At 42.0% G+C, this 26,017-nt stretch overlaps 1 protein-coding gene across 7 annotated transcripts in view; it reads right to left on the reverse strand.

Annotated features, from left to right (window-relative positions):
- KCNT1 (potassium sodium-activated channel subfamily T member 1) overlaps nt 1–26,017 on the reverse strand; it is a 222,431-nt gene that overhangs the window by 16,077 nt on the left and 180,337 nt on the right. For 3 of the 7 annotated variants that reach the window (XM_043984851.1, XM_043984850.1, XM_043984846.1), the window contains 12 exons: nt 24,632–24,848; nt 19,550–19,655; nt 17,522–17,694; nt 14,101–14,172; nt 13,269–13,403; nt 12,031–12,142; nt 11,699–11,800; nt 9,699–9,782; nt 7,586–7,714; nt 6,689–6,709; nt 5,305–5,629; nt 1,782–1,844 (listed from right to left, as the gene is read on the reverse strand). In XM_043984851.1, the coding sequence (XP_043840786.1) occupies nt 1,782–1,844; nt 5,305–5,629; nt 6,689–6,709; nt 7,586–7,714; nt 9,699–9,782; nt 11,699–11,800; nt 12,031–12,142; nt 13,269–13,403; nt 14,101–14,172; nt 17,522–17,694; nt 19,550–19,655; nt 24,632–24,848 (1,539 nt within the window). The remainder of the gene's footprint in view (nt 1–1,781; nt 1,845–5,304; nt 5,630–6,688; nt 6,710–7,585; nt 7,715–9,698; nt 9,783–11,698; nt 11,801–12,030; nt 12,143–13,268; nt 13,404–14,100; nt 14,173–17,521; nt 17,695–19,549; nt 19,656–24,631; nt 24,849–26,017) is intronic. The other 4 variants (XM_043984853.1, XM_043984852.1, XM_043984849.1 and 1 more) reach the window with 2 other exon arrangements.

Genomic DNA, 26,017 nt, shown 5'->3' on the forward strand with positions numbered 1-26,017 from the left:
CCTCCAATTCTGGGAAAAATGCTTAAACCCAGCCAGCTACCTCCGGCTCTGGCAAGTCCTCTCCTCTGGAGATGCTGAAGGGTGTGTATGGACTGCGGTAGTTTCCAGGGGACCTTCATTTTAGTGACAAAAGAAGATAGTAACTGCTTGGGGGTGGGGAGGACCCTACTGACCAGCTTCTCCCCAACTGGCAGGCTTTCCACTCTCAGCTCCTTCTAAATCTAATGTTAGCTACTCTTGTTAAAGGGCTATGGAATAAATGGAGCCTTTTCATTAGAATTAATGAATTACATCTGACAGGCATGGGATCTTTTAACCTGGGGTACATGAGCTTTTTTTTGTTTGTTTTTTGTTTGTTTGTTTGTTTGTTTGTTTTGAGGGGCAATGGGGGTTAAGTGACTTGCCCAGGGTCACACAGCTAGTACCTGTCAAGTGTCTGAGGCCGGATTTGAACTCAGGTACTCCTGAATCCAGGGCCGGTGCTTTATCCACTGCGCCACCTAGCCGCCCCCGTGAGCTTTTTTAAAAAAAAATTTTGGTGACTGCGTTTGAGTATTTTTGGTTTCCTTTGTAATCCTACATATTTTATGCATTTAAAAGTATTTTCTGAAAGGGGTCCATAGGCCTCAAGCAAACTGTCAGAGGGGTCCAGGACATGGAAAAAAGGGAAAGAGCCTTGATCTACAATAAAAAGCTCAACTAACTCAGATATGAATCTGGAACATGGCCCAATTCTAGAGGATGCTGGGCTGAAATTTCCCTGCCGCTAACTATGACAAATTTGTTCAAATGAGCGAATAGCAAAAATAATACAGGATGTAAAAGTTGATTTCAGTTAATGATAGTAACAATTCACATTGATATGACACTTTCAGGTTTCTATAGTGCTTTTCTCATAACAACCCTGTTATGCAGGTAGTATAGATGATCGTTTTATAGAGGAAACCAAGGCTCAGAGAGGTTTAAATGGACTTGCCCTTGTTCACTTGACTATTAAGTGTCAGGTCTGGGACTGGAACCCAGGCTTCTAACTCCATGTCCAGTGTTCTGTTCTCTAGCAGAAACCCCCATTTTCAAAGTAACAATTGATACATAAATTGCTACTTGGTTATAAGGGGTCTCTATTCTTCAAACATTCTTCAAAGATAATTTTCATCAATTTGTCTGTTTTTTCCCTGAGCTGGTTTCAATATGAAGGAAGTGAGCCTGTCCTTTTGTCCCCTTCATGTCTAGCATAAGGGAATGGCTCTTACTGCAGTATCAGAAGTACTGAGCAGGGCCAGAGAGTCATTATTACTGCCCAAGGACCACAGTGCTAAATTTTGGGATTTAAAAAAATTATTTTTACATTCATCCTTGGGAAGGGACCCTTTTAAGAGATTTTGGTTTAGGGTTTAGGTTTAAACAATCCTGGAATGAGAGGCAGAAGACCTGGGTTCCAGTTCTGACTTTGCCCTAGCCCTTTGAACTATGAGACATTGAGCAAGTCACTTTTCTGTGTACCTCAGTTTCCTTCCTGTCTATCAAATAGGGATAACAATCCTACCTCTTAGGGCACTAATTAAACTTAGTCCCTGGCTAATTTGAATATTACAGTCTTTTCAGGGAGACCCTTTAGGTCAGGGTCCCAAGTACCTCTATCCTCTTCTGCTGTAGCCCAACCCAACCAGAAAGGGATGGGGCTGGCTGGGGAGGCGCGGGTCAGTGGAGGGAGCTGGCATGTTCCTATCATGCTTGTGTGCTCTGAGTCGGGCTCGACTCTCTGGGGGGAGCAGAATTACCTTGCAAATATCCAAGGTTTACACGATTCATCACATCACTGGCTGTTAAATTTGCTACATCCTCTACAGAACACACAGAAAGAGGTACAGACATAAACAGAGAGAGAAAGAGAAAGATCAGCAAGCGGCGATTGGGCAAGTATCAGAGACAGAGGAAGGCTCCGCAGCTTGGACCAGCGCGTAGAGGGGGAAAGGAAGTAGAGGGGGAAAAAAAGTAAGAAGGAAAGAAGGCCAACCAATCAGTGCGCGCGTCCCGGATGCTGGGTGTATGTCAGATGCCCCAGCAGCCTGAGAATGAGAACGCAGACAGAAGAGAAGATCGTCTGCCTGAACAAATGATTCGCAGTGCGCGAACACGCTGTATTGAAATGATGATATCCAAGTACTTCTTGGTCTTTGCTAAGATCCTACTCTCATTTAAGACTTCTTGGCTTGGGGCCGCTTTCACTGTGAAGGGGCCAAAGTGGATCTCTCCTGCAGGTTCCCATACTGCAGAGATGATCTGTGGCTGAGCTGGGCCATTGGCAAGGTTACCATTGAAACTTGTCTCCTAGCCGGTGCTCTCGTGGCCTCTATCCCCTCTCTCTCATGAAATTTCATCATCAGGTCTCTTGGAAAAGAGCTAATTCACACTAATGTATGAGTGATAATCGTTCAATCTCATTACCTTTCCCAGAAGTAGTTAACAGTAGAAAATACTTTCAATACTGGGGTCACTGCTGTGAAATGGTTCAGGGGTTGGAATTTGGAGTCAAGATGACCTAGATTCAAATCCTGCTTCTGACACAACTACCTATGTGACTATGAGCTTAATTTAATCTTTCTAAGCCTCAGTTTCCTCATCTGTAAAATGGTTTGGATTAGATGGTCTTTGAGGTATGGGGTTTTTTTTTGGGGGGGGAGGGTAGCAGAGGTGTGTAAGCAGGACCTTGACTTAGTTCTGAGAATTTGGGTTCCATGAACATGCAGAAGGCTGGATTCAAGTCTTTATTTCCCATGAAATGTGTGTGTGTGTGTGTGTGTGTGTGTGTGTGTGTGTGTGTGTGTGTGTGTGTAATGCAGAGAGAGTATTGTTTAGGAGTTGGGTGAAGTTTCTGGCTTTGTGGGTGGGGTTCCTCTCTCCTCTCTTACAACTTTCCCTTGCTCATCCAAATGTGCTTGTGATTTGTTTCTAAACCTTCTTATTCTGAATTGGTTTGGGAAATAGCAAGGATTCCAGGATTCAGAATTCATAGTATGTCCTATACCAGAAGATGGGGGCTCATATTTAATAACCAAAGAGACATACATAATTACAAAGCAACAATTTTCCATTATTTGCTATTGGTGGAAAAGGGAATAAAGAATTAGTTAAACCACAATATTGGATCAAAATATCATTTCTAGGTACTTTTGAAAGGCAGCATGGTGCAGAGGAAAAAAGAATGAATTGGGAATCAGAGGATTTGGATTCAAATTCTGTCTATGTCATTTACTACAGAAACAATTAATGTTACAGTGAATAGAGAGCTGGACCTGGAGTCAGGAAGACCTGAGTCCCAAGGTGGCCTCAGAAATTTATTGGTTGTGTGACCCTTGGCAAGTCACTTAACCTGTATCTGCCTCAGTTTCCTCAATGTAAAATGGGGATATAATAATACCTACTTCCCAGGGTTGTTGTGAGGATCAAATGAGATAATATTTGTAAAGTGCTTAGCACAGCGCCTCGTCCATAAGTAGGGGTTATTCCCTTTCCCTCCCTTTCTCTTCCCCTATCCCTCATAATGTGACCTATGGTAAATCACTTCACCTTTCCTGTTTCCAGTTTCCTTATCTGTAAAATCAGGGTTTGAAATTTATGATCTCCATAATCTCTTCCATTTCTACATTCCATGATCTCATGATCCCATGAGTGGGTCTTTATTTTTAACTCATGCATGTATGATACTCTGGGAATACCAAAGCATTTAAAGTCAATGTTGAAGCTATACTATGAAAATCTGCCTTGAGAAAAGCTGAGAAATGGTCGACTTTCTTCATTCTCTCCACCTTCTCTTTACTCATTCCTCCTTATTTCCATATGAGAGGGAGACCTCACCATCTAGGGTAGCTAGGTGGCCCAGTGGAGACAGGATGTTGGGCTTAGTGTCAGGAAAACCTGAGTTCAGATATGACCTCAGGCACTTACCAGCTGTATGTTTGTATCAGTTTCCCCATCTGTAAAATACCTCCCAAGCTTGTTTCAAGGATCAAATGAGCTCAGTGCTTGGCACATAGTGGGTGCTTTCTGTTAGCTCTTATTCAATGATGGTCAGCAGAGCTAGTCCTGGCCTTCCTCTTGCTGCACTCTGGGTTCTTGAGTTTGGGGCTAGTAAATGTTCTGGTTTTTAAAGTGTCCTGTTGGTCCTATGTAGGCTAGACAAGGAGTGGTGTCATCCTCACACTGGACTTCCTAGTTGAATTACATTCACCATTAAGAACTTAACCATGGGATTTTTCTTAGGAGAATTCAGAAGCAGCTTTGTTTTAAACAAACCAAAAACCAACAATAGAAGAGGGGAAAGAGAGAGGAGCTGGGAGGATGAGTGCATGCTTCTGCTGCTCCACTCTCACTTCTGAGAGGAGCCCTCCTGCTCTGGAAAATTTGGGTTTTGAAAGACTGGGACTTTCCTGCTCTCAAGAGCAGCCTCATGGGCAAGAACACACACTTGAAATGAAACACTTGCTCAGGCCCCTCAGATTGACATGACCTCATCCCACCCAAACTATTAGAGCTTATCTCCCCCTTTTCCCCAACTCACACCCTTCACTTTGGTGTCCTGTGCTCTCCCCTAGACACCCCACTCCATTCTGCCTCTACATCACAGTTCACTGCTCTCTGGGAGAGAACAGAGGGTGATGCAGGACCAGACTGGGAACCAGGAGATCTGTTTCCTTCTCCTGGATCTGCCACTAACTTACTCTTTGACCTTAGGCAAATCTTGTCCCTTTTCTTGACCTCAGTTTCATCATCTGTTAAATGAGGAGGGCAGGTTAGAAGGTCTCTAAGGTGAGCAGCTGTGGAAACACATAAATAGCAGGATGTGTGTCTTTAAAACGAAAAAAAAAAAGCAAGAAAATCAAGGACTATGGGGTTCAGCACAACTTAGAGGTGAACTTCAGGACAAACCCAGGATGCATTCCTGACTCGACACTGTGCATCCTGGGACTTATATTTGTAGTTTGAACCCTAAGGTCAAACTCCCAAACAGAGATTCCACCCCCCAACCCTGCCCAGAGACATACCCTCATCATATGAGAGGGGAGGGGATGGAGGCACACCAGGCATCTCTAGCACAGCTGTGGAAAAATGTTCCTTGGTTAAGACCACACACGTGCTAAGTCACAGATACTCTCCTCCTCCCCAGCTGGTATAAAATTGGAAGGAGAATTAGGACAAGGCTGTCCTAGGGTCTTCCCAGATCCTGGACACTCGTTAACTCCTCAAGACCCAGGGTGCTTATTGGAATGTGGTCAGAAGTCTCCTTTCCTGCCCTCCACTTACCATAGCCTGTGGTGGGGAGCCCGAGATGTTTCATTCGGTTTTTGACGAGCTCAGACAACTCCTGCCTCTCCGAGCGCCGATAGAGGCTGAGGCGTTGCTGGTTGATCCATTCGGCTGTTTTGCTCGTGTTCTTGTGACCTTTGCGGCTGAGACGGCGGGCCCACTGCATGCTCTTGCGCCGGAGGAGGGGGTGATCGGACTGGTCGCTGGCGCAGGAGTTGCGGTGAGGGCGGTGATGACTGGTTCCACTCCCAGACCTACTACCCCAGGGCTCCTTTACATCCTTGGTGTCCTCACAGTCCTCCACATTAACGGAGATTTGGGACTGGAGAAACCAATGAAAATCGGCAAGGTGAGGGAGGGAGGCAGCAGGACAAAGTGGGGAAAAAACAACTGGGAGCCTGAAGACTTGGGTTCCATCCCAGCTCGGGCACTAAGCTGTGAGTCATTTCTCTCCTCTTCTCCTTAGTGACGCTATTCCCAGAACAAGGGGATGGGGCTAGATGGCTTCTACTTTCTCTGTTTTGAGTTTGGGCTTACTTCCAGACTCTGTTTGATGTTGGGGGACTAGCTGATCTAAATCATCATCAGGTTGGAGGCAAGGTATTGGATATTTATGTTCTGTGCCATTCGGTTGGTGGAAGGGCAGATGTTTGAATTATGGGTAAATGTGAATGTGAATATCTAGAGAAACACCTGTACGGAACACTTAGTATTTGTGCCGCATATTGATAGATATGTGTATTCAATTTGGCACATTATTGTAAACTGCGCTCTAAGAAATTGTTTTCATTTGTCCTCTGTCTTCATCTTGTCCCAAAAGAGAACATGATTCCTCTTCTTATTGTCCCCACAATGCCTGTAACCCAGAGATGGGGACGTGGGGGGCTCAGCAAGTACTTGAATGGACTTGGAATGACCGGAGTTTTGTTCTTTCATTGGGGTAAGAAAGCATAATAGAGTTAAAAAGAAGCACAATACCCCCTTCTTTGGCCACACTACTCCATGTAGCAAATCTCTAAGAATATCCTTTCTCCTCCCTGCTGCCCCAGCCTGAGTTGGATCCCAAAGGATCTGTGCCAAAGCATAGCATCTTTTTTTTTTTTTTAAGTGAGGCAATGGGGGTTAAGTGACTTGCCAGGGTCACACAGCTAGTAAGTGTTAAGTGTCTGAGGCCGGATTTGAACTCAGGTACTCCTGACTCCAGGGCCGGTGCTCTATCCACTGTGCCACCTAGCTGCCCCAAAGCATAGCATTTTAATCTGTATCAGTTCATGCAACCTGGGACTTTGTGGTTCAGGCAGGATTTTCTATAATGATTTTGAGGCACCAAATTGTCTTTTTTAAAAATTCAGGTAACATTTTAAGGGCAAATATTACTCACCTGGGCTCTGAGGTCATGAGGCTGTACAAAAGAAAATTACATGCAGTTTGGGTTAATTCAGAATGTATTACCAGTCTTCCAGACTCTGCTTGCCCCCCCCTGGCTAGGCCCTAAGTCTTAGGCCAAGGCCCACAAGAGAGCAGGGGCTCACACCCTCTGAACTGAACACTATAGAAAATCCTTAGAATCAGATACATCTGATTTCTCTGATGATTACACCAGCTGGCAACACAGGGGCTTAAAACCAGACTCAGTGAAAACCCATTGCACACTGAAGTTGATCTAGAAACTCAGGGGATCAACTTAGCATCCTCTAAAAGGAATGCCTCTTTCACCTGCTGTGTTAAGCCACATTTCTCAGCTGTTCCACTGTGTATCACCAGGGGGACATTGACTCCTGATGCTGTAGCAAATTAGCATCTAAATACTATGTTCACAGCAGGCTGGCACACTGGGTACTTAAAAAAAACCAGGTAAATTAAAAGAAAAAAGCCAAAGGAAAAAAGAATAGTGCTGGCAAATGAGAGATGCTGTGGCTTTGTAGTTCCCATGGGTCATAGAAAGAGCTATGAACCAGGAAGCAAGGGACTTGAATTATATCCTTGGATTTGCCACTAACTTTTTGGGTTTTACTGGGCAAGTTCTCTTTCTACAGTTTAAGCCTCAGCTCAGCCATCTATTAAATAAATATAGTGGATTAGATGATCTCTGAGGTTATTTCCAGCTCTGATATTATATGTACTCATAAGAACTAAACTGAATTTCTTAGCAGTGAAATTTCCAGCAGCACTGATGGTAAGGCTCCTCCCCCAGGATATTATGAGAGTGAGTCATCTGAGTTGGCAGATTCTGGCAATGGCTGCTTAGTGAACCTCAGGGCTTGGTTCCTCTCCCTACCTCCGATGTGGAAAACATGTGAGACTCTGTTCTATAGATGCCAATGGGGATCTCAGCACTGGACGAACAGAGCTTCTGAAAGAGGCGGCCATAGGTCCGGATCCACAGGTCATCCTCTGTGATCTTCATCTGGGACAAGAGAGAGCCTTTTAGGAAGGAACTGGGCACTAAGACTGATAAATATTTTAGGAATTCTTTAAAAAAAAATGAGTGACATACAAACTCTTTAGTCTGCTCCTCAAAGTCCTTGTTCACAACTTAGTTATAATCTGCTTTTCTCATCTTAGTGGACCTTACACACTCTGTAGAGCCTAACTGAGATTATTTGGCATTCCTGAAACATATCCTCTACCTTTCTCTCTATACACCTTAGCTTACATTATTCACTATGCATAGATTGCCACCATTTTCAAATCTACCCTCTCATTCAAGGCTCAGGTCAAATTCCATTCTAATCCAAACACTGGTTAAATATTTTGGACATGAAAGTTACTATACTGGGTGCTGAAGGGATAGGTAGGTACAATTTAGACCTTATTTCTAAGGAACTTACACTTTATTTTATTTATTTATTTTTTTTTGCAGGGCAGTGAGGGTTAAGTGACTTGCCCAGGGTCACATAGCTAGTAAGTGTCAAGTGTCTGAGTTCAGATTTGAACTCAGGTCCTCCTGAATCCAGAGCCAGTGCTTTATCCACTGTGCCACCTAGCAGCTCCCAAAGAACTTACATTCTTTTGAAATTATTTTCTGATTATTTATTTTATTGAATTTTTTTAAGTTAAAAAATTGAGGAGATTACATCCTAATAGAGCAAAAGACACACATGCAAATTATTGAAATACAAGGGAGAGGTCTCAGCAAAGTGCTATGGAATTTGAGGGGTGGGGAGAGATCACTTTAATTTGGGCCAGGAATTGTTAGAAAAAGAAAGGTGATGGCATGGGTTAGATCCTGAAGAAAGGGAAGGACTTCAACAAATGGAGATTTATAAGGTGCATTGTGGTGGTGGTTCTGGGGAAATTGGGGAAGGTTATCCATTCCAAGAGTGTGGGATCATATAAAAATGGCAAGGGAACAGTACAGGGGCTTACAGTATGATCTTGTTTGGTTGCAATGTAGAGTGGTTGGAAGGAAAATAGTCTGAAATAAGCTAGACTTAATATTTGTTTGTTATTCCACAGGCAATAGGGAGCCAGTGAAGATTTTTGAGTATAGCAGTGGCAGGATTATAGGAAGATTACCTGGGCAGCAGTATGAAGACATTGGAGAAGGGATAAACTGGAGATTGGAATATCATTCCAGGCAGGTTACCCCTCATTGAAAACCTTCAAGCAGTGGCTGGATGATCACTCATTGGGTAGGTTATTGTGGGGATTCCTTTTGGGCATAGATTAGACTGGGTGGCTGCTGAGGTCCTTGCTAACTCCCACACTCTGTGATTCTGCCATCACAATTGACTAGAGACTTGAACTAGGATGGCTACAGTAAGAATAGGCATATTTCTTTTCTCTTTTCTTGGCTTCTTTTCTGAACTTGTTTTAAAACAGTTTCGTAATTGTATTTCAATCTAATGATTTTCCTCTGAAATTCCATGTATTTTGTTTTATACATTTAAAAGTATTATACTGAGAGGGGTCTATAGGCTTCATCAGATTGTCAAATGGGTCCAAGACCTCCCCATGAAGCTCAAGAAGCCATGATCTAGAGCTGAAAGGGACCTCAGAAGCTATATTGTCCCATAGCCCAACCCCTTCATTTTACAGATAATACTGAAGTCCAGGTGATTTGCCTATGGCATAGAGGTGACAAGTGAAGCAGATGGAATTTGAACCCAAGTTGTCTGACTCCAAATCCAATGAATGCTCTTTCCACTTTACTACCATGCTGTTTTTCTGAGAGTCAAAGAAGATTCTAATGTCAAGAGCCTGAGTGACCAGAAGAATAGAAGTACCACTATCAGATATAGAGGTTAGAGGTGGGGAGAAGGGCAGATTTTCGTATGGGGGAGACAATGAAGTTGGTTTTGGACCTCTTGAATTTGAAATATTGGTCCAGGACCTCTAAGCGGAGTGTCTAGGAGGTCACTGGAAATATGGAAGAAACCATCACTTACGGCACAGAGGTATCCTGATCCTGGGGTTGTGTCAAGACCCAGCAATAACCTTGTAATTGAGATCATGTAGTCCTTCACAAATGACTGGGAGGAAAGGATGAAAGGATAGATAGAAAGCAAGAATGAAGTAAATTGGCACAGAAATCTATACTCTTCCCATCAAACACGTGTATCTAGACAACCATCCATAGGCCTACTCACACACTGTGGCATACTTGAGTACACACACACACACACACACACACACACACACACACACACACACGTCCATAGGAATGATAATGATCTGAGCTTGCCCCCAGAGGAGCGTTGAGAAAATGTGCTTTTCCTTTTTTTTTTTTTTTTTTTTTTTTTTTTTTTTTTTTTTTTTTGCAGAAGTGGGAACCTCTGCAGATGCAATATTGGATATACTGTCAGTAGCAGTTGATATGTTGGTTTGGTTTTTTTATCCTGATTCCTCCCTCTTCCTTTTAACATTTTTGGGGTCACAATAGATGGCATATGGGGTAGGAGGAAAGGATACATTTGAAAAAATATGTGATATAAATACAGAAGGTATCAATAACTTTTTTTTATTTTTTAGTGAGGCAATTGGGGTTAAGTGACTTGCCCAGGGTCACACAGCTAGTAAGTGTTAAGTATTTGAGGCCGGATTTGAACTCAGGTACTCCTGACTCCAGGGCTGGTGCTCTATCCACTGTGCCACCTAGCTGCCCCGGTATCAATAACTTTTTAAAAAGGACACACTGAGGGGCACCTAGGTGACACAGTGGATAAAGCACTGCTCCTGGATTCAGGAGTACTTGAGTTCAAATCTGGCCTCAGACACTTGACACTTACTAGCTGTGTGACCCTGGGCAAGTCACTTAACCCCCATTGCCCTGCAAAAAACAAAAAAGGACACACCTAGGACACACACACACACACACACACACAGAATTTTTCCTTACCCAGACAGATCCCACCAAGCATTACATATACCCTTTCCCCTTGATTTCCCTTTGCTTCTCTTCTGAGTCCCCATGGCTGCCCAGACCTCATGAGACAGCAGGATTATGAAGAACTGCCCCCAAGGGGAGTAATTCCCTTTTGCCATTCCTTTAGTCCTCTCTTCATCCAGGACCAGACCCCACATGGTGGCTAGTTGGGAAGAACAATATGGCTGTTCTTACCACTTGGACCAACTGGGAGTCACCAACTATGACAGAGATAAAGGGCCATCAGGCTTTGCCATCTGCCCTCCCTCTACATCCTCAAGTCTTCTAAGCCTTATCTTTAGCCCTGTTTTTATGCATTCCAGACTCCTGGACATTGCTAGTTGACCTGCCTCAAGGACGACTGCCCTTAGGACTTTTGGGTCTTCCTCTCTGACCTATAGCTGAATTCTTTATATGGATTATCTCCCCCAGTTAGAGGAGGAATCATCTAGTTTTGTCTGTTTGCATCCTCAGTGCTAAGTATAGTGCTTGACACATAGTAAGGACTTAAAAAGTGCCTTTTCATTCTTTTCATTTCATTTCACTTCATTTCACTCATTCATTCCTACATCAACATTTGTAGGACATCCATGTACAGATTCACCCCTATCCACAATACACACATTAAGACACATATACAGGGGCGGCTAGATGGCACAGTGGATAAAGCACCGGCCCTGGATTCAGGAGTTCCTGAGGTCAAATCCAGCCTTAGACAGTTGACACTGGCTGTGTGACCCTGGGCAAGTCACTTAACTCCCATTGCCCCCCCCCAAAACAAACAAACAAACAAACAAACAAAAGACACAGATACACTTTGCTGCCCCCTGGACACACCCAGTCACAAACGGTTACCTATATGGACAGCCATGCACAGACTTTCCTCACTGTACCCTTTCATGCCCCCAATTCACCCATAACACACAATGCATGAACATAGAGAATTCCTCTCTCATCCAAAGAAAGTGCTTTGAGTCACCCTCTTTCCCTGCGTGCAGAATCTCTTCGGGCCTCACAACTCACCTGGTACAGCAAAGTATCCAGCATGCTAATGCTAAAAACTCTGCCTGCTGCAAATGGGAGGCGGAACATGAATGCCAGATTGGAGCCATTCTCTCTCTCCCTCTGTAGGAAAGAACACAATATAATGCTTAGGCATCACGGAGAGAGAAAGCACCAGAAAAACAGGGGCAGAGTCCCTGTGTAACACTAAAGTTACTAATCCCATCTTATCTTTCCTCAAGTTACTCCCCAGCTTTCAAGATGGAACTAACAGCAGCTATGTGTAGAAAGCTTGAGCTCTCCACAACATCTTGAGTTTAAAGACACAGAGGCCTGGCCAGCACAAACCATACCTTTTCCAGTTTAGATAGGGCCAGTGAATAGCTATCTTTGGCCCGGAATTGCATGAACCGCATGTTTGATGGGTGGGTCAACTCCGTGATGATGCTAAGACTTGGGAACAACCTAGGGAAAAAGAGAGGCAAGCAAGTAGGACAACTGTTAGGAAGGAGAGTTGTCAAGGTCTGTGAATAGGGGGGAGGTTTCCCCAAATATAGATGTCCTGGAAAAGGAGGCCCAACCTATAGGCAGGAGTAGAAAGTTAGGCTTATAGAATTATAGAATTAGGGATTGGAGATCATTTAGTACAATACTCTCATTTTTCAGGTTTTCAAACTAAGGGAGGCCTAGAATGGGAAATTAACTTGTTTCATGTTCCATGTTTTCCTTAAAATGTGCCATGTGAAATTGAAATTAAGACACCAGCTTGGACAAGATGGTCTCAAAATACCTTCCAGCTCTAACATTCTATAAAATCTTGATGCCATCCACTCAGGGCAGGGGGCAACAAAAAGAACATTAGATTCAGAGTCATGGGACCTTGACGCATAAAAACAGGGCTAATGATAAGGCTTAGAAGACTTGAGGATGTAGAGGGAGGGCAGATGGCAAAGCCTGATGGCCCTTTATCTCTGTCATAGTTGGTGACTCCCAGTTGGTCCAAGTGGTAAGAACAGCCATATTGTTCTTTGTTAGGCTACAACTTGTGTGACCTTGGGAAAGTCACTTAACCTCAGTTTTCCCCATTTGTAAATAATGGTGTTGAACTAGATCAAAGGGGTCAAACAGATGATCCACAGACCAGATGTGGCCTACAATACTCTAGAGTATGGTTCAAACCAAATTAAAATATAATTGGGAATTATTTAACATGATAAATAAAAATAGAATAAAACATAGATAATCTTAATATGTGATTTTTCTAAGTCAAAATGTGATTTGCTTGGATCCTCTTGTATGGTTTTGTGGCTACTTGAGCTTGATACTACTATGGTAGATGATCCTTCTAAGTTGTCTATCAGTGTAGTCTTGGACATATTCTTTTACCAAATCCTATGAATGCAGGTAGATTTATGCAATTAATCAGTTGTCATTTTAGAGGGATCAGAGCACTGTATATATGAGATCCAGGCAAGTTTCAGTGGAAGAGATGAGGATATGTTCGCTGCAGAGCAGGGAAGGCAGTGCTGGGACTACAATATGTCCAGCTGGACAATGAATCAATAGTGCCCTGTCTTCCCCCAATACTCACCGGAACATGGTCTGCACATTCACGATGGTCTTGGCGTCTGCCATATAGTCCTCTTCGGCACTCATGGTGCTCTCCTTGTCCACCACCACCAGGTTGTCAGCGTATATGATACCACACTGTAGGAGGCTATCCAGGCTAAGAGAGGCCAGACATATTCCATAGAGGAGAGTGTAGGAGAAATGAGTCCAGAAATAGCTGAGACCCTGGATAGAGGCTGAGAAGCTTAAGGGGGGTAGGAGTTGTGGAAAAAGCCTGAGAGGCTATGGGCTGGAGAGGGGAGAGCTCAGGGAGGGATCTACTAACACATCATGCCACAAAAATTAACAGAAGGCACATTTTTGGCCTCTGTCAGAAAATTTTGGGAGCCTGAGAATTCAACCACCATCCCATTTCCTTCTGCATCCATGGGAAACGTTCCTACATGGTTACGGGAAGTTTGGATATGATCCATATTTTCTCCCATGGTTTCTAGGGGAAAATAAGGAGGGAAATTTTGGGTTGGAATTGCTTCTCTTTCCTCCAATCTACCACAGAACTCAACATTAGCCCTAATTAGCATCTGATTGACTTCCCTATAGGAGAAAAGCCAAGGGAATAAAAAGTGGATAATAGCAAATAGAAGGGACATGAAGAAGAAAGGAGAAAAGAGAGGAAAGGGAAGAAAGGGAAGGCAACTATGGAGAAGTTCAGACCTGTAATTCTTGGTTATTTCTAAGAGATTCTGGCATGGGGCTAGAGAGGGCATGGTGGCTTACTTCCCACTCCCTACTATGAAACCCTTTCTCTTTTCTCATCTCCCACAATATAGTTTGACCCTTGAACTGACTCTTACTTGTCAACTGAGCCTTCCATATAGTAGACCATAGGGAAACAGCAGATGGCTTCAAGGAAGTGGTGATCTGGCCTGTGGGGATACAAACACCAAAGGTCAGGGAAGAGAAAAGCTCAAAGTACTAAAGCTAAGCCTGGTACAATCATCACCCCCCAGATTTCTTTGACTATGGACAGCTTTTTCCAAATGGAACTTTGGGTTATATAGGCTTAAGGGGAACCAGGGAGAGAAGGAGGCTATGGTAGTCAAGATCTAAAGGGAATTAGACTATTCCTTGGACCTTCCCTTATGCCTTATGCCCAGACATGCCTAGCTTAGGCATGAGCTGCAGTGTTGTTTGTCCTTTGTTCTTGAATAGGACCGTCGCAGATGTCATGACTTGCAGTGAACAAGGGCTGTGAAGGTCACCAGCCTCACTCTGTCCTCTATAGCCATCTGGGTCCAGTGGCAAGATATACATCAGGATGACTGGAGATGGCTCTGGATTTTTAAGATAATTGGGCTTAAGTGGCTTGCCCAGTGTCACACAGCTATTAAGTGTCTGAGGTGAGATTTGAACTTAGGTCTTCTCAACTTCAGGGTCAGTGCTCCATCCAGTGGACCACCTCACAGCCCTCATGAGCTGCAATAATCAGGCATGATCTACCATTATCTTATTGGGTCACTCAGACTCAGCAAATTATATTCTAGGGACATGCGAATTCACCTTTGAAGACTGGCCAAGATCCCTTATGGTAACTATTCTGTTTGGGAAGGAAAGAATAAAGACAATGTACAGTCGTGGAGTGCTGGCTTTGAACCTTACAGTTAAATGAGATTATCCATTTAGTCAGAGGTCATCCAGTTTATTCCTGAACCACATCTCAGAAAGGTGTTCATTTAGACTTGGTTTAAAGACCTCTCATGGTTTGAAGGGTAGAGATAGGGGAGAGACCACTACTTTCCAAAGCAGTCTGTTCTATTTTTGGACAATTCTAATATTAGGATGTCTTTCTTTACACTGAGACTAAATCTGCACCTTAGCAACATCTAGCCACTTTCTAGCTCTGCCTTCTGGGACCATGAAGAATGAGTCTAATTCAGCTTCCATACAACAGTCCTTCAAACATTCAGAGACCACTGTTGAGTCCTGTCTCATGTCCTCTCTTCTCCAAGCAAAGTGTTCCTAATTTCTTCAGTTGATCCTTGTATGGTATGGTCTTTAGTCCCCTCACTACCCTGGTCATATTCCTCTGAATGGACACTAGCTCCCTAAAATGTGGCACTAAGAACTGAAAACAACACTCAAGATGTGGTTAGAGTAGGACAGAAGACAGCAGAACACTGTTCTTCTTCTAGATATCAAACCTGTCAATGTGGTCCACATTAGAATTATTTTGTATTTTTGTTTTTTGCTCCTATATCACACTGTTGACTGATAATTAGTTTGTAGTCTAGTAAATACTGTTTTTTTTGTTGTTGTTGTTTTTACAGAAATGGCTCTCTAGCTATACCTCCCTGATCTTATACTTATAAAGTTGATTTTTTGAACCTGAGTGAAGGATTTTGCATTTACCTTTATGGAATTTTATGTAATTAAATTTGGTTTATTGTTTTGCCTATTGAGATCTTTTTCGGATCCTGACTTTGTCAACCTATATATTAGCTATTTCTCCCAGCTTTGTGTCATCTCCAAATTTGACAAACCTGCCACTGATGCCTTCATCTATGCTATTGATAAAATTGTTAAGCAGTAAAGCACTATGGACAGCTCCCTGAAGCACTATACTAGAAACCTCCTTTCTGGTTGACATTGAGCCAATCAAGGCTATTTTTGAGATCCGGTCATTCATCCCATTGAGAATCTACCTAACTGGACTTATCTTACCTTCATCTCTCTGTCATACACAAGATAATAAAATAAAAGAGATTTTGCTGAATGTTGTTAAATGGCTCCCACATTTTCTCCTGCTCTACCAGTGTAATAATTGATTAAAAAAGGATATTAGTTTAGCCTATTTTAAAATAAATTTCTTGGTACCTTTTGTTTTGACATCACAGTCATTTCTTTTTTTTTTTTAAAGTGAGGCAATTGGAGTTAAGTGACTTGCCCAGGGTCACACAGCTAGTAAGTGTTAAGTGTCTGAGGCCAGATTTGAACTCAGGTACTCCTGACTCCAGGGCCAGTGCTCTATCCACTGCGCCACCTAGCTGCCCCAACATCACAGTCATTTCTGTGACTCCTTGACTGGGATTCCCTGCCCCCCCCCCCGCCCCTTCCCTGTGAACATTCCATTGTAACAAGGACAAACAGTAAAACCAACTGGCACACAAGTGAAGTGGACAGCATTTGTCTGATGAAGTCATGCTGGTTCCTAGCAATTAATTTCTTCCTCTATCAAATGCTCATAAACTCTACCTTTAATAACACATTCTAAAATCTAAGAATCAAAGTCAAATTCACCTGCTTATAGTTTGTGGGATTTATCCTTTTCTCTCTTTTTTTTTTTTTAGTGAGGCAATTGGGGTTAAATGACTTGCCCAGGGTCACACAGCTAGTAAGTGTTAAGTGTCTGAGGCTGGATTTGAACTCAGGTACTCCTGACTCCAGGGCCAGTGCTCTATCTACTGTGCCACCTAGCCGCCCCCCCTTTCTCTTTTTTTAAAAATGGGGATAACACTTGCCTTTCTATATCCCTATCCTATTATCTACAGCCTTTCAAAGCTTGGAGGATATCATGGTAAAGTGACAGGGTGCTAGATCCAGAATTCAGAGTTAGGAAAGACCTGGGTTCAAATTTTGTCTTTAAAATATTCTGGTTGAGTAGCTGGGAGCAAGTGACTTTAATTCTCTGGGTTTCAGTTTCTTCATCTGTAAAATGTAGATAACAATACCTAGAATACTCACCCCATGGAATTATTTTGAGGATCAAATAAGTTAAAGAAGAAAGGAAGTGAAAAAACCCACTGTATAACATTAACTAGTATGTGCCAGATACTTTATAAATATAATCTCATTTGCTCTTAACAACAACCCTGACATAGGTGCTATTATTATCTACATTTCATTATTATTCCCATTTTAGAGTTGAAGAAACTAGTGTGGACAGGTTTTTTTCTAGGATTGTTGAAGAATGATTAGGATTTCAATAGGCAGAAAAAGGGAGTGGAGGAGTCGAATTTGAGTTGGGTCAAGGAGATGAGAGTATAAGACATGTCCAGGGAATAGGAGATATCCTTTTTTAATGATGAAATGTATACTCTGCAGACAAACTGAATTCATAGTGGGGCCACCAAATTCTACCTGTGGTAGAAAATGATCCTAAATAGATTAACCCAACTCAATCCTTAGTCAAAGCCAGAAAAGCCCAGCCATTATCAGTAGGTCATTCTTTTTTTTTTTGCTTGTTACACAAAAGGAATATCTTGTGAGTGTACTTACTTGTTGTCCAGAAGCAAAACTATTGGATTTAACTCCTTCCTAGATCTGTAATATGCCCGGAGTGGAACAATGAAGTTATACAACCCATTCCCAGCAGTCTCTGCAGAAACTATGATCAATTTGTTCTTAAAGCCATAGGCCTTAGCATCTTCATAACTGTTGTGCTTGCAGCCCTGGATGGAGATAACATCCGGAGAACAGATCTTGTCAGTCAGAGTTTCTGTTACAGCTCCATAGGAAAGAAACAGAGGACAAACAGAGTCAGTCAATGTGTTGGCTACTGTCCTACACAAAATAACACCTTGAGAATGAATATATAAACAGTCAATATTCTATTTGTAATTTATATGGTGATAGCATCTGGAAAATAGACAGAGTGGCTCAAAGTTTCATTCACTTAGACACTATTTTATGTTCTAGAAAAGAAATAGCTAGACCTTTGTCTAGATCATTGCCCATTTGGAGGAAATGTCAACCTTTGGACTAGTACTGGCTTTTTAAAAGGGTGGAGGATTGTATGTGTGTGTAAGTGTGTGTTATTGTAAAGTAGACCATTCTATTGGAAGAAATAAAATATACGGGCTGGGGAAGGGCCTTGAGTCCATGGGATATGAGAATGAGTTAGCCTGGAGAAGAGAAGACTCAGAGGTGATGATAGCTGCCACTGAGTAGTTGAATTGTCATGAGGAAGAGGGATTTGCCTTGTTCTTTTGACTCCAGTGGGCAGAAACTGGGAGAAGTGGGTAGAAACTGAAAAGAGGCAAATTGAAGCTTGTTGTCAGGAAGAAACTTTCTACTAAATGGGTTGCTTGAGAGGTGGTGGGACTTGCTTGAAAGTCTTCAAGAAAGTCTGAATATGTATCAGGAATGTTATAGTGGAGATTCCTTTCATGTAGATTCTTTTCATTGACTAGTGAGCCCCTTTGTTAGACTGTAAGCTCCTTGAGAGGAGAGACTGTCTTTTGCCTCTTTTTGAATCTCCAGGGCTTAGCACAGGGCCTGGAACTTAATCAATGTCTATTGACTGATTCTATGACCTCTGAGGTCCTTTCCAACTTTCAAATTCTGTAATTCTACATAACAACAACAATATTAACTTACACATATTCTAATAGCACCTGGAGGAAAGTTTCTTACATATATTACTTCAGTATTTTGAGATCTCTGTTTTTGTTGGTGTGGACATTTCTCCATTCACACAGATCACAAGACCTCTACAGCTTAGTAGATGAGATTACTGACTTCAACATTCTGTGGCCAACCTGGGTATGAACTTCTCTGAACTTATTAGCAAGATTGGTTCTTGGATGATAGATATCTTTCATTGGGCTCATGTGCAGAATCTTCTGAGTTTAGTTGTATCTACAAAACTTTGTGATGTGCTGGCATTCCATGCCAAGTTGAGGCATTGGAATAGGACTATAGGGGAAGTTTTATATATATATATATAATCTCATGCACATGTACATTTGTACTTGACTTTGGATTATATACTCATCAAATAGTATACATATAGGACATCCTGGAAATTCACAACACTTGAAGCAAACTAACAAATCCCCATTCTGAAGACCTGTTGTAGAAGGTATCCTGAGTTATGTTTAGAATTCCCCCTGGTTATCACTTATAACAAGGACAGACAGCATCACCTCTCAGAACAGAGAGTGCTGACTACATAGAGATGGGCAACTAACTGAATGCACAACCCTGGGGTAAAAAGTGACCTTAAATAATGCAAAATGAAGACTAACCAGCTCAGTCCTGCCTTTATCAAAGCCATAAGATTGGCCAATATTAGTGGATCATACCCTTTAGCTTCTTAAATGAAGATAACAGGTTGGGGGTGTACTTACTGGTAATCCATCCTTTTATGGGCTTAGGGAGGTAGTGAAATATGTTTGGCTTAATTACCTCCTGCTGAGTGGCTGGCAGTGGAGAGTGTTAGAGACATCAAATAGTGTTAATGTGTGATGTTGTTTGGTCCTCTTGAGCCTTGGACTGAAGGAGTCCTACCTGATGCCCTCTTACCTTATCTAATCTCAGGCAGCAGAAAGGAGCTTTCACAGGGAGCAGATGGCACAGAGTAGGAGAGCTTCCAATATATGGTGAGTTGGGAGGGTAACCTTTCACATACCTGGAACAGAGAGAGTCCAGTTTCAGGTATCAAATATATGATATTGCTCTATTACCATTACTCAGACATTGGATAACAATTACTTATTGAGCAATTTTGTGTCTGGCCAGCCCCAAACTGGTTGGTTCCTTCCTATCTTTCCAGTTTAATTACACATTATTTCCATGCATGAACTCTTCAATTCAGCCACATTGTTCTGCCTACATTATACTTCATTTGCATTCTGTTGCTTTGACTGGTTGTATGCTACAGCTGCTCATCTTCACCTCTTGGAATTTCTGATTTCCCTCAAGACTTACTTCAAGAACCTTAAGGCATGTCCTCTCAAAATTATTTTATATATTTATACATGTACATGTTGTCTCTTCCGTTAGACTATAAGTTCCCTGAAGCCAGGGGCTTGGCATATTTTGCCCAAGAAATATGCCTTTTCATTTTTAATATTTATATTCCCAGTACCTAGTACAGTATTTGTCACATAACAGGCATTACCTAAATTCCTGTTGATTGGCTGATTAATATAACACTGTCCCTACTCTCAAGGAGAATTGGCTCTAATAGATTCATAGATACTTAGAATTTGAGAGTCAGAAGAGACCTCAGAGATTATTTAGTGTAATTTAGAAGACTATGATCTGTGAAACAATGAAATAATATCACAAAGTAGCAAATCTAGTATAAGACGATGTATTTCAGACAATGCGCTACATAACCTCTCTGGGCTTCAGTTTTTTCATCTATAAAATTAGAGGGTTAGAGGTAATGGGCTCTAAGATTCTTTCCAGCCCTAAGACTCTTATTCTAGAAGAACTATAGACAATCTAAGAAAGTTATAGATGATTATGGAGTGTGTAGAGAAATCTTGATTCCTCCCCAAGGAATTGAGGTAGGCCTTAAAAGAAGGGCAGATTTAAAGAAGGGAAGTAGAGAAGACAGGATATTCCAAGAAGGAAAGTGGGATCTCATATGGCATGTGTGTGGTGGAATAGCGACAAACAGACCTGGATGTAGTGGAGGGTATATGCTGGAGAATGGTGGAAAATAAGACTTCCAGTGGCCCATCCCTAGGAGCTGGAAGGCAAGGCAAGAATGAGGAAAAGGATGTGGCTCATCCTGCTCAGCTAAAACAAAACTGTGTGCCCAACTAGCCACAAGAGGGCGCACCAACCCCAAAGAACTGCTTTGGTCCCTGGTAGAGACTGTTGGGAAAATCAAAGGGTTTTGTTGTTTTGTTTTGGTTGCTAAGTTCTGATGCAAAGAGGAGGGGGAGGAAGGAAGCAGAATTCCTAATCTTTTTGGTGTCTTACTCAACCTGGTGGGAACAGGGGAACTCTCCCATTCTTTCTTTGGTTGGGAGTTGACTGGGAGACTAAAGGGAATTGGGAAAGGGATGGAGGACTGGAAAATCCTTTTTTAAGCATTAGAAATTCAGTAGTCCAGTGTAAGAAGAGGAACAGATTTGAATGAACTCAAGAGAAGCTCTTGAAGTCAGGGACTTTATCTCTCCCAGAGCACCAATGGGGTGCATTTGAGGCTCACTGAAGTCTGATGGAATTGAATGGAACACAAAGGAAAATGGATTCTTGTGCATCTATCTGGTGAAATGTCTCCTTCCTTTAGGATATAGATCCTATCCCACACCTCTCATGAATCTGTCCCTGGTTACTAAAGCCCACACTGATTTCTCAGTTTTCTGAAATCCTATGGTCAACAAATACATTGAACTCCACTGTCTGTCCCACTTACTATTGCCTTTGTTACATTACAGCTCTGTGGCTGTCCAGCTGGGAGGTCTTGCCCAAGTCACTGCCTCTCCTTGGGCCTCAGTTTGCTTCTTTGTCAAATGAGGGGACTGAACTACATGGCCTTCTCATCTCTATAGACATAGCAATAGCAATGACTCTCATCTTTGATGTACTTTAAGGCTTATAAAATGCTTTCAGGCCTCCCATACCCCAAATCTTGCAAAGTCAGTATCACAAATAATACCATCCTTATTTTACAGATGGGGAATGACAGAGATTTTCTGACTCCAAATTATGAGCTCTTTCTACTATGCCAAACTTCCACTAGATAAGTAATTCTTTGTGGGCAGGAATGATATCTTCTCTTTTGTCTTCCTCAGTAATGATATAAGGCTGGGCACTTATCAGGTACTATGTAAATGTCTGTTAACTAAGCTAGAATAAGTATAACAAAAGAGTCTCTATAAATGGCTTCCCAAATCTTTCTTATGAATAGGTCTGGTCATATCACTCTCCTACTGAAGAATTTTCAGTGGCTCCCTATTGCCTCTAGAATAAAATATAAACTCTTCATTTTGTTATTGAAAGCTCTTCACCATCTAGCTTCAGCCTACCTTTGCAGACTTATTTCACATTATTGTCCTTCAAACACTCTGTTCCAGACTAACACAGCATTTGCTGTTTCACAAACTTGACATGTGCCATTTCTCACTTCTGTATCTTTGCACAGGCTACCTCATGCCTGGAATCACTTCTTCCTCACATCTATCTTTTAGAAGGCTTATCATCCTTTAAGGCTCAACTCAAGTGTGAGGGAAAAAAAAGGTCAAAAGTCACAAATATTTCCCAACTAATGACAGTTACTTCAACAGCAGGGAAAAATAAAAACAAATTCATGAATAAAAGTCCAAAATATAATTGCATTGTCAAGGCTAATCATTTGTTTGTTTTAAGCAGGAACACCTATGGTGTGTCCATGAGTCAATGAAAATATGTTTGAATTTCTTACATCTTGCATTTTCCAGTGGGAACCCTGACTCAGCCAACACTTTCCTTTTGCTGACTCTTGTAATCAAAACACAGAGTCTTACTTACACTAACAAATGATAATTCTTCATCATAAAGAGAAGTGTAAACATGACCTTCTCTTCCCTCCTTCCCCCACTTCATAAAATTGCTAATTCTTTTCCCTCCTGTGAACATTAGCTAGTGCCCTGTCATTAGCAAACTGGACAATGTTTGGGGAGCTCTTAAATGTATTTTTTTTCTAGCAGGGATAGAACTGAGAGAGAGAGAGAGAGAGAGAGAGAGAGAGAGAGAGAGAGAGAGCAATGGATCCCTGTTCTTGTTGATCAGTTGTTTCAATCCTGTCCAAATCTTTTTTACCTCATTTGGGACTTTCTTAAGAAAGAGACTGGAGTGATTTAGCATTTTCTTCTCTAGTTTATTTTAAAGATGAGGAAACTGAGGCAGAGCTAACTGACTTAACTTACACAGGTAGTGTCTGAGGCTTGATTTGAACTCAGATCTGACTTACTCCAGACCCAGAACTCTAGCAATGGATCATAGAGTCAGAAAAACTGAGATCAAATCATGGCTCTGATACTTCCTGCTCGTGTGATTTTGAGAAAAGCCAATTCCCCTTTTATGCTTCAATTTCCATAAGTGTAAAATGAGAGGGATGGATTGGCTGGTCCTGAAGGTCCCTTTAGTCCTAAAATCTGGTGGTCCTAAATAGTAAGTCATTTTTTTCTGCAGCATTGAGCAAGTGTGCTAGACTTGCAATTAGCGAATCTGAATTTGAGTCTTGGCTCTGCTGTTTGTGCTTGGACTTGGCAAGTCATTTAGTTCATTCAGTTCCCATTTTTATGTTTCTATAAGATCATCATTGGACTCTAAGTCAAATGAGTTCATCAGTATAAGAGTACTTTGATAAATATAAAACCCTATACAGATTTAAGAGATTATGATTATTGTTTATCTTAAAGGGAAGACAGCATTACAGCCACAGACTGTTCCTATTACAAGTATCTAGAAAAAATTAATCTAGAGTAAGCACCACAGAGCCAAGGTATAGAACAGACAAATCAAACATACATATAGCCTACTATTGTAGGCTCCCCAGTGCACCAGAACCAGATTAAAACGCAATTGGGAAATATTTAACAAAATAAAAATGCAATATAATGTTTCTATGTGGTTTCCAGAGTCAATATGTGGCCCATAGGGATGTTTCTGTATGGTTTAGTGGCCTTGTTTTTATTTAAGTTTGACACCAGTGGATAGAGAACCAGCCTAGAAGCCAGTAAGATCTGAGTGATCCCACCTCTGACACACACAGGCTGAGGAACCCCGAACTTGTCATTGAGAAAGTTGGAATAGATGATCCCCAAAGTCTCTTCCAGGGCAGCTAGGTGGCACAGAGTATAGAGTACTGAGCCTAGAATGTAGAAGATTCTTCCTGAGTTCAAATCTGACCTCAGATACTTAATAGTTGTGTGACCCTGTGCAAGTCATTTAACCCCGTCTGTGACAGTTTCCTCATCTGTAAAATGAGCTGGAGAGGGCAATGACAAATCACTGTAGTATCTTTGCCAAGAAAACCCCAAATGGAGTCATGAAGAGTCAGACAGCATTGAATAACAACAAAGTCTCTTCCAGCTTTAAATTCTATGTACCATTTTTACTTAGCATTTGTTACAACCACTTAATCATTTTCTCTCAATTACTACCCTTGGAATGAATAACTTTTCCCCTCCATGATAAACTGTAATGCAACTGAAATCTGACTTGCAGTCAGCCTCATAAAATCGTAAATGCCTGGTCATGGCTCAGACATTTTATGTTTCTCCCAATTCCTCATCTCAATTCTCCTCTACCTCCCCCAACTTTAAACTTATTTTGTTCACAATATAAGTTTTCCTCTTCACCTACAGTTTCTATGGCTCAAAGATACTTTAAAAAGATACTTAGTGTCTCTTAAATAAGTTCAAGATTAATTTGGAGGGAAAAGATCCATAATTAACAATTAAACCCATTTTTCTTCTTTATTCCCTGCTGGGGAAGGAGTAGGTCTTTCATCAATGGCTGTGTGTTTACAGAACCAACAACAGAGATGCTCAATTAATGATATGACACAGAGCTTAATGGAGAGTCTAGTTAATTACAGGGAGGTCTTCAGATGTAGACTGAACCTCAGTGGGCGGCCTCTAGGGTGAATGCCATACTTACTCTACCACAGTGAGTCCTTCATCATCAGATGGTGTCATCTCATCCTCTGACTGATCACTGAGGAGGTCACAGGGGAGGAGGGAAGAGCTGTCCGCTAGCTCCAGGACTGGGGCGATGCTAGGCCTGCGGCTGCTAGAACCATTTTCTGTGGGCAGTGTGAGTTTGCTGCTATTTGTGGGTCGGCAATCAGTGCTCTGCAAATCCATGGCCACTGTACCTGGAAAGAAGTAGAAAAACTAACCCATTGGCCACCGAGTGTCCCAAAAGAGGTTTTCTCGTTCACTCTCACCCTCGTCCATATTGTCCTATCCGTCAACACTCCCAGATTAATTTACAGAGATCCTGCTCCCTGGGGGGGGGGGAGGGGCACAACTATTCCATGGATCCCCACCTACTTCACTCCTTCCAGACTTCATTTACCCAAATAAAAAGATTCATTTCCTGGCCACACACTGACCTCTATCTCTGGCTACAGATTGAATCCTCATGAGGATCTGGGAATTTCCCAGAAAGAAGAAAGAATAGTTTTCTCCTTCTTACTGTAAGTTTCCTGGATTATCATTATAACATTCTTGGCTGGTGCAAAATTTAGTGAGAGTTGTATCTGTCTTAGACCCCTGCCACGGGGATTGAACTACTGAAATACCCCGAAGACCTCTTTACAAAATCTTTTGTTCCTTAATATTGTGGGGAGGTAATCATAAAGGGGACAATGGGAAGAAAGAATGGGATACCCATAACCAGATTCAGGATTATATGTTACCATGGATTCAGTGAGGGTATTTGTTCTAGAGTTTATCTGAACTCCCTAAATCCATAATTATTACCTTTTTTCCCCTTCAGCCTGTAGATGGCAGCCTACTCGGTGAGCAGATGCTAAGAGCTGCCCCTTAGCCTTTTCTCATTAGCCCATTGGCAACAATGGATTTATATAATTTTCCAGCCAGGACTCTCCCTTGGCATTACAGATCCAGAGTCAATTATGCTCTGACCATTCGTCCCTCCCCAATATGTTTATGAAGGTGAGATCAGGTGACAATAAATGTAATTTCTTCACGTGAGCCTGCCTCAGTGTCTGCAACCCTACAATGATGGCCCTAAACTAATTGATCTCCTTTCTTGCTTATAGTTCTAGAATTGGAATCCTGGGGTAGAAGATTTGGGCATAGAAGGGAAGAACCCCAAGTCACATGCCATTGCCTTGCTGATGGCAGGGAGGGAATCATTGTGGACTATCTATGAGCCTCAGTTCTTTAGCCTGCTAATGGAAATACCACCTTTTGCCTCCATAAGTTCCTGTCTAGCCCCCATAGAATGGGAGGGAGAAGAGATAGCACAAGGCCTGGGGTGACTGTGCCAACCCAATCTATCCAAAGAATGACTTGT

Source organism: Dromiciops gliroides, chromosome 2 (genome assembly GCF_019393635.1).
Source record: "Dromiciops gliroides isolate mDroGli1 chromosome 2, mDroGli1.pri, whole genome shotgun sequence".
In the NCBI taxonomy this organism is placed as follows: domain Eukaryota; kingdom Metazoa; phylum Chordata; class Mammalia; order Microbiotheria; family Microbiotheriidae; genus Dromiciops; species Dromiciops gliroides.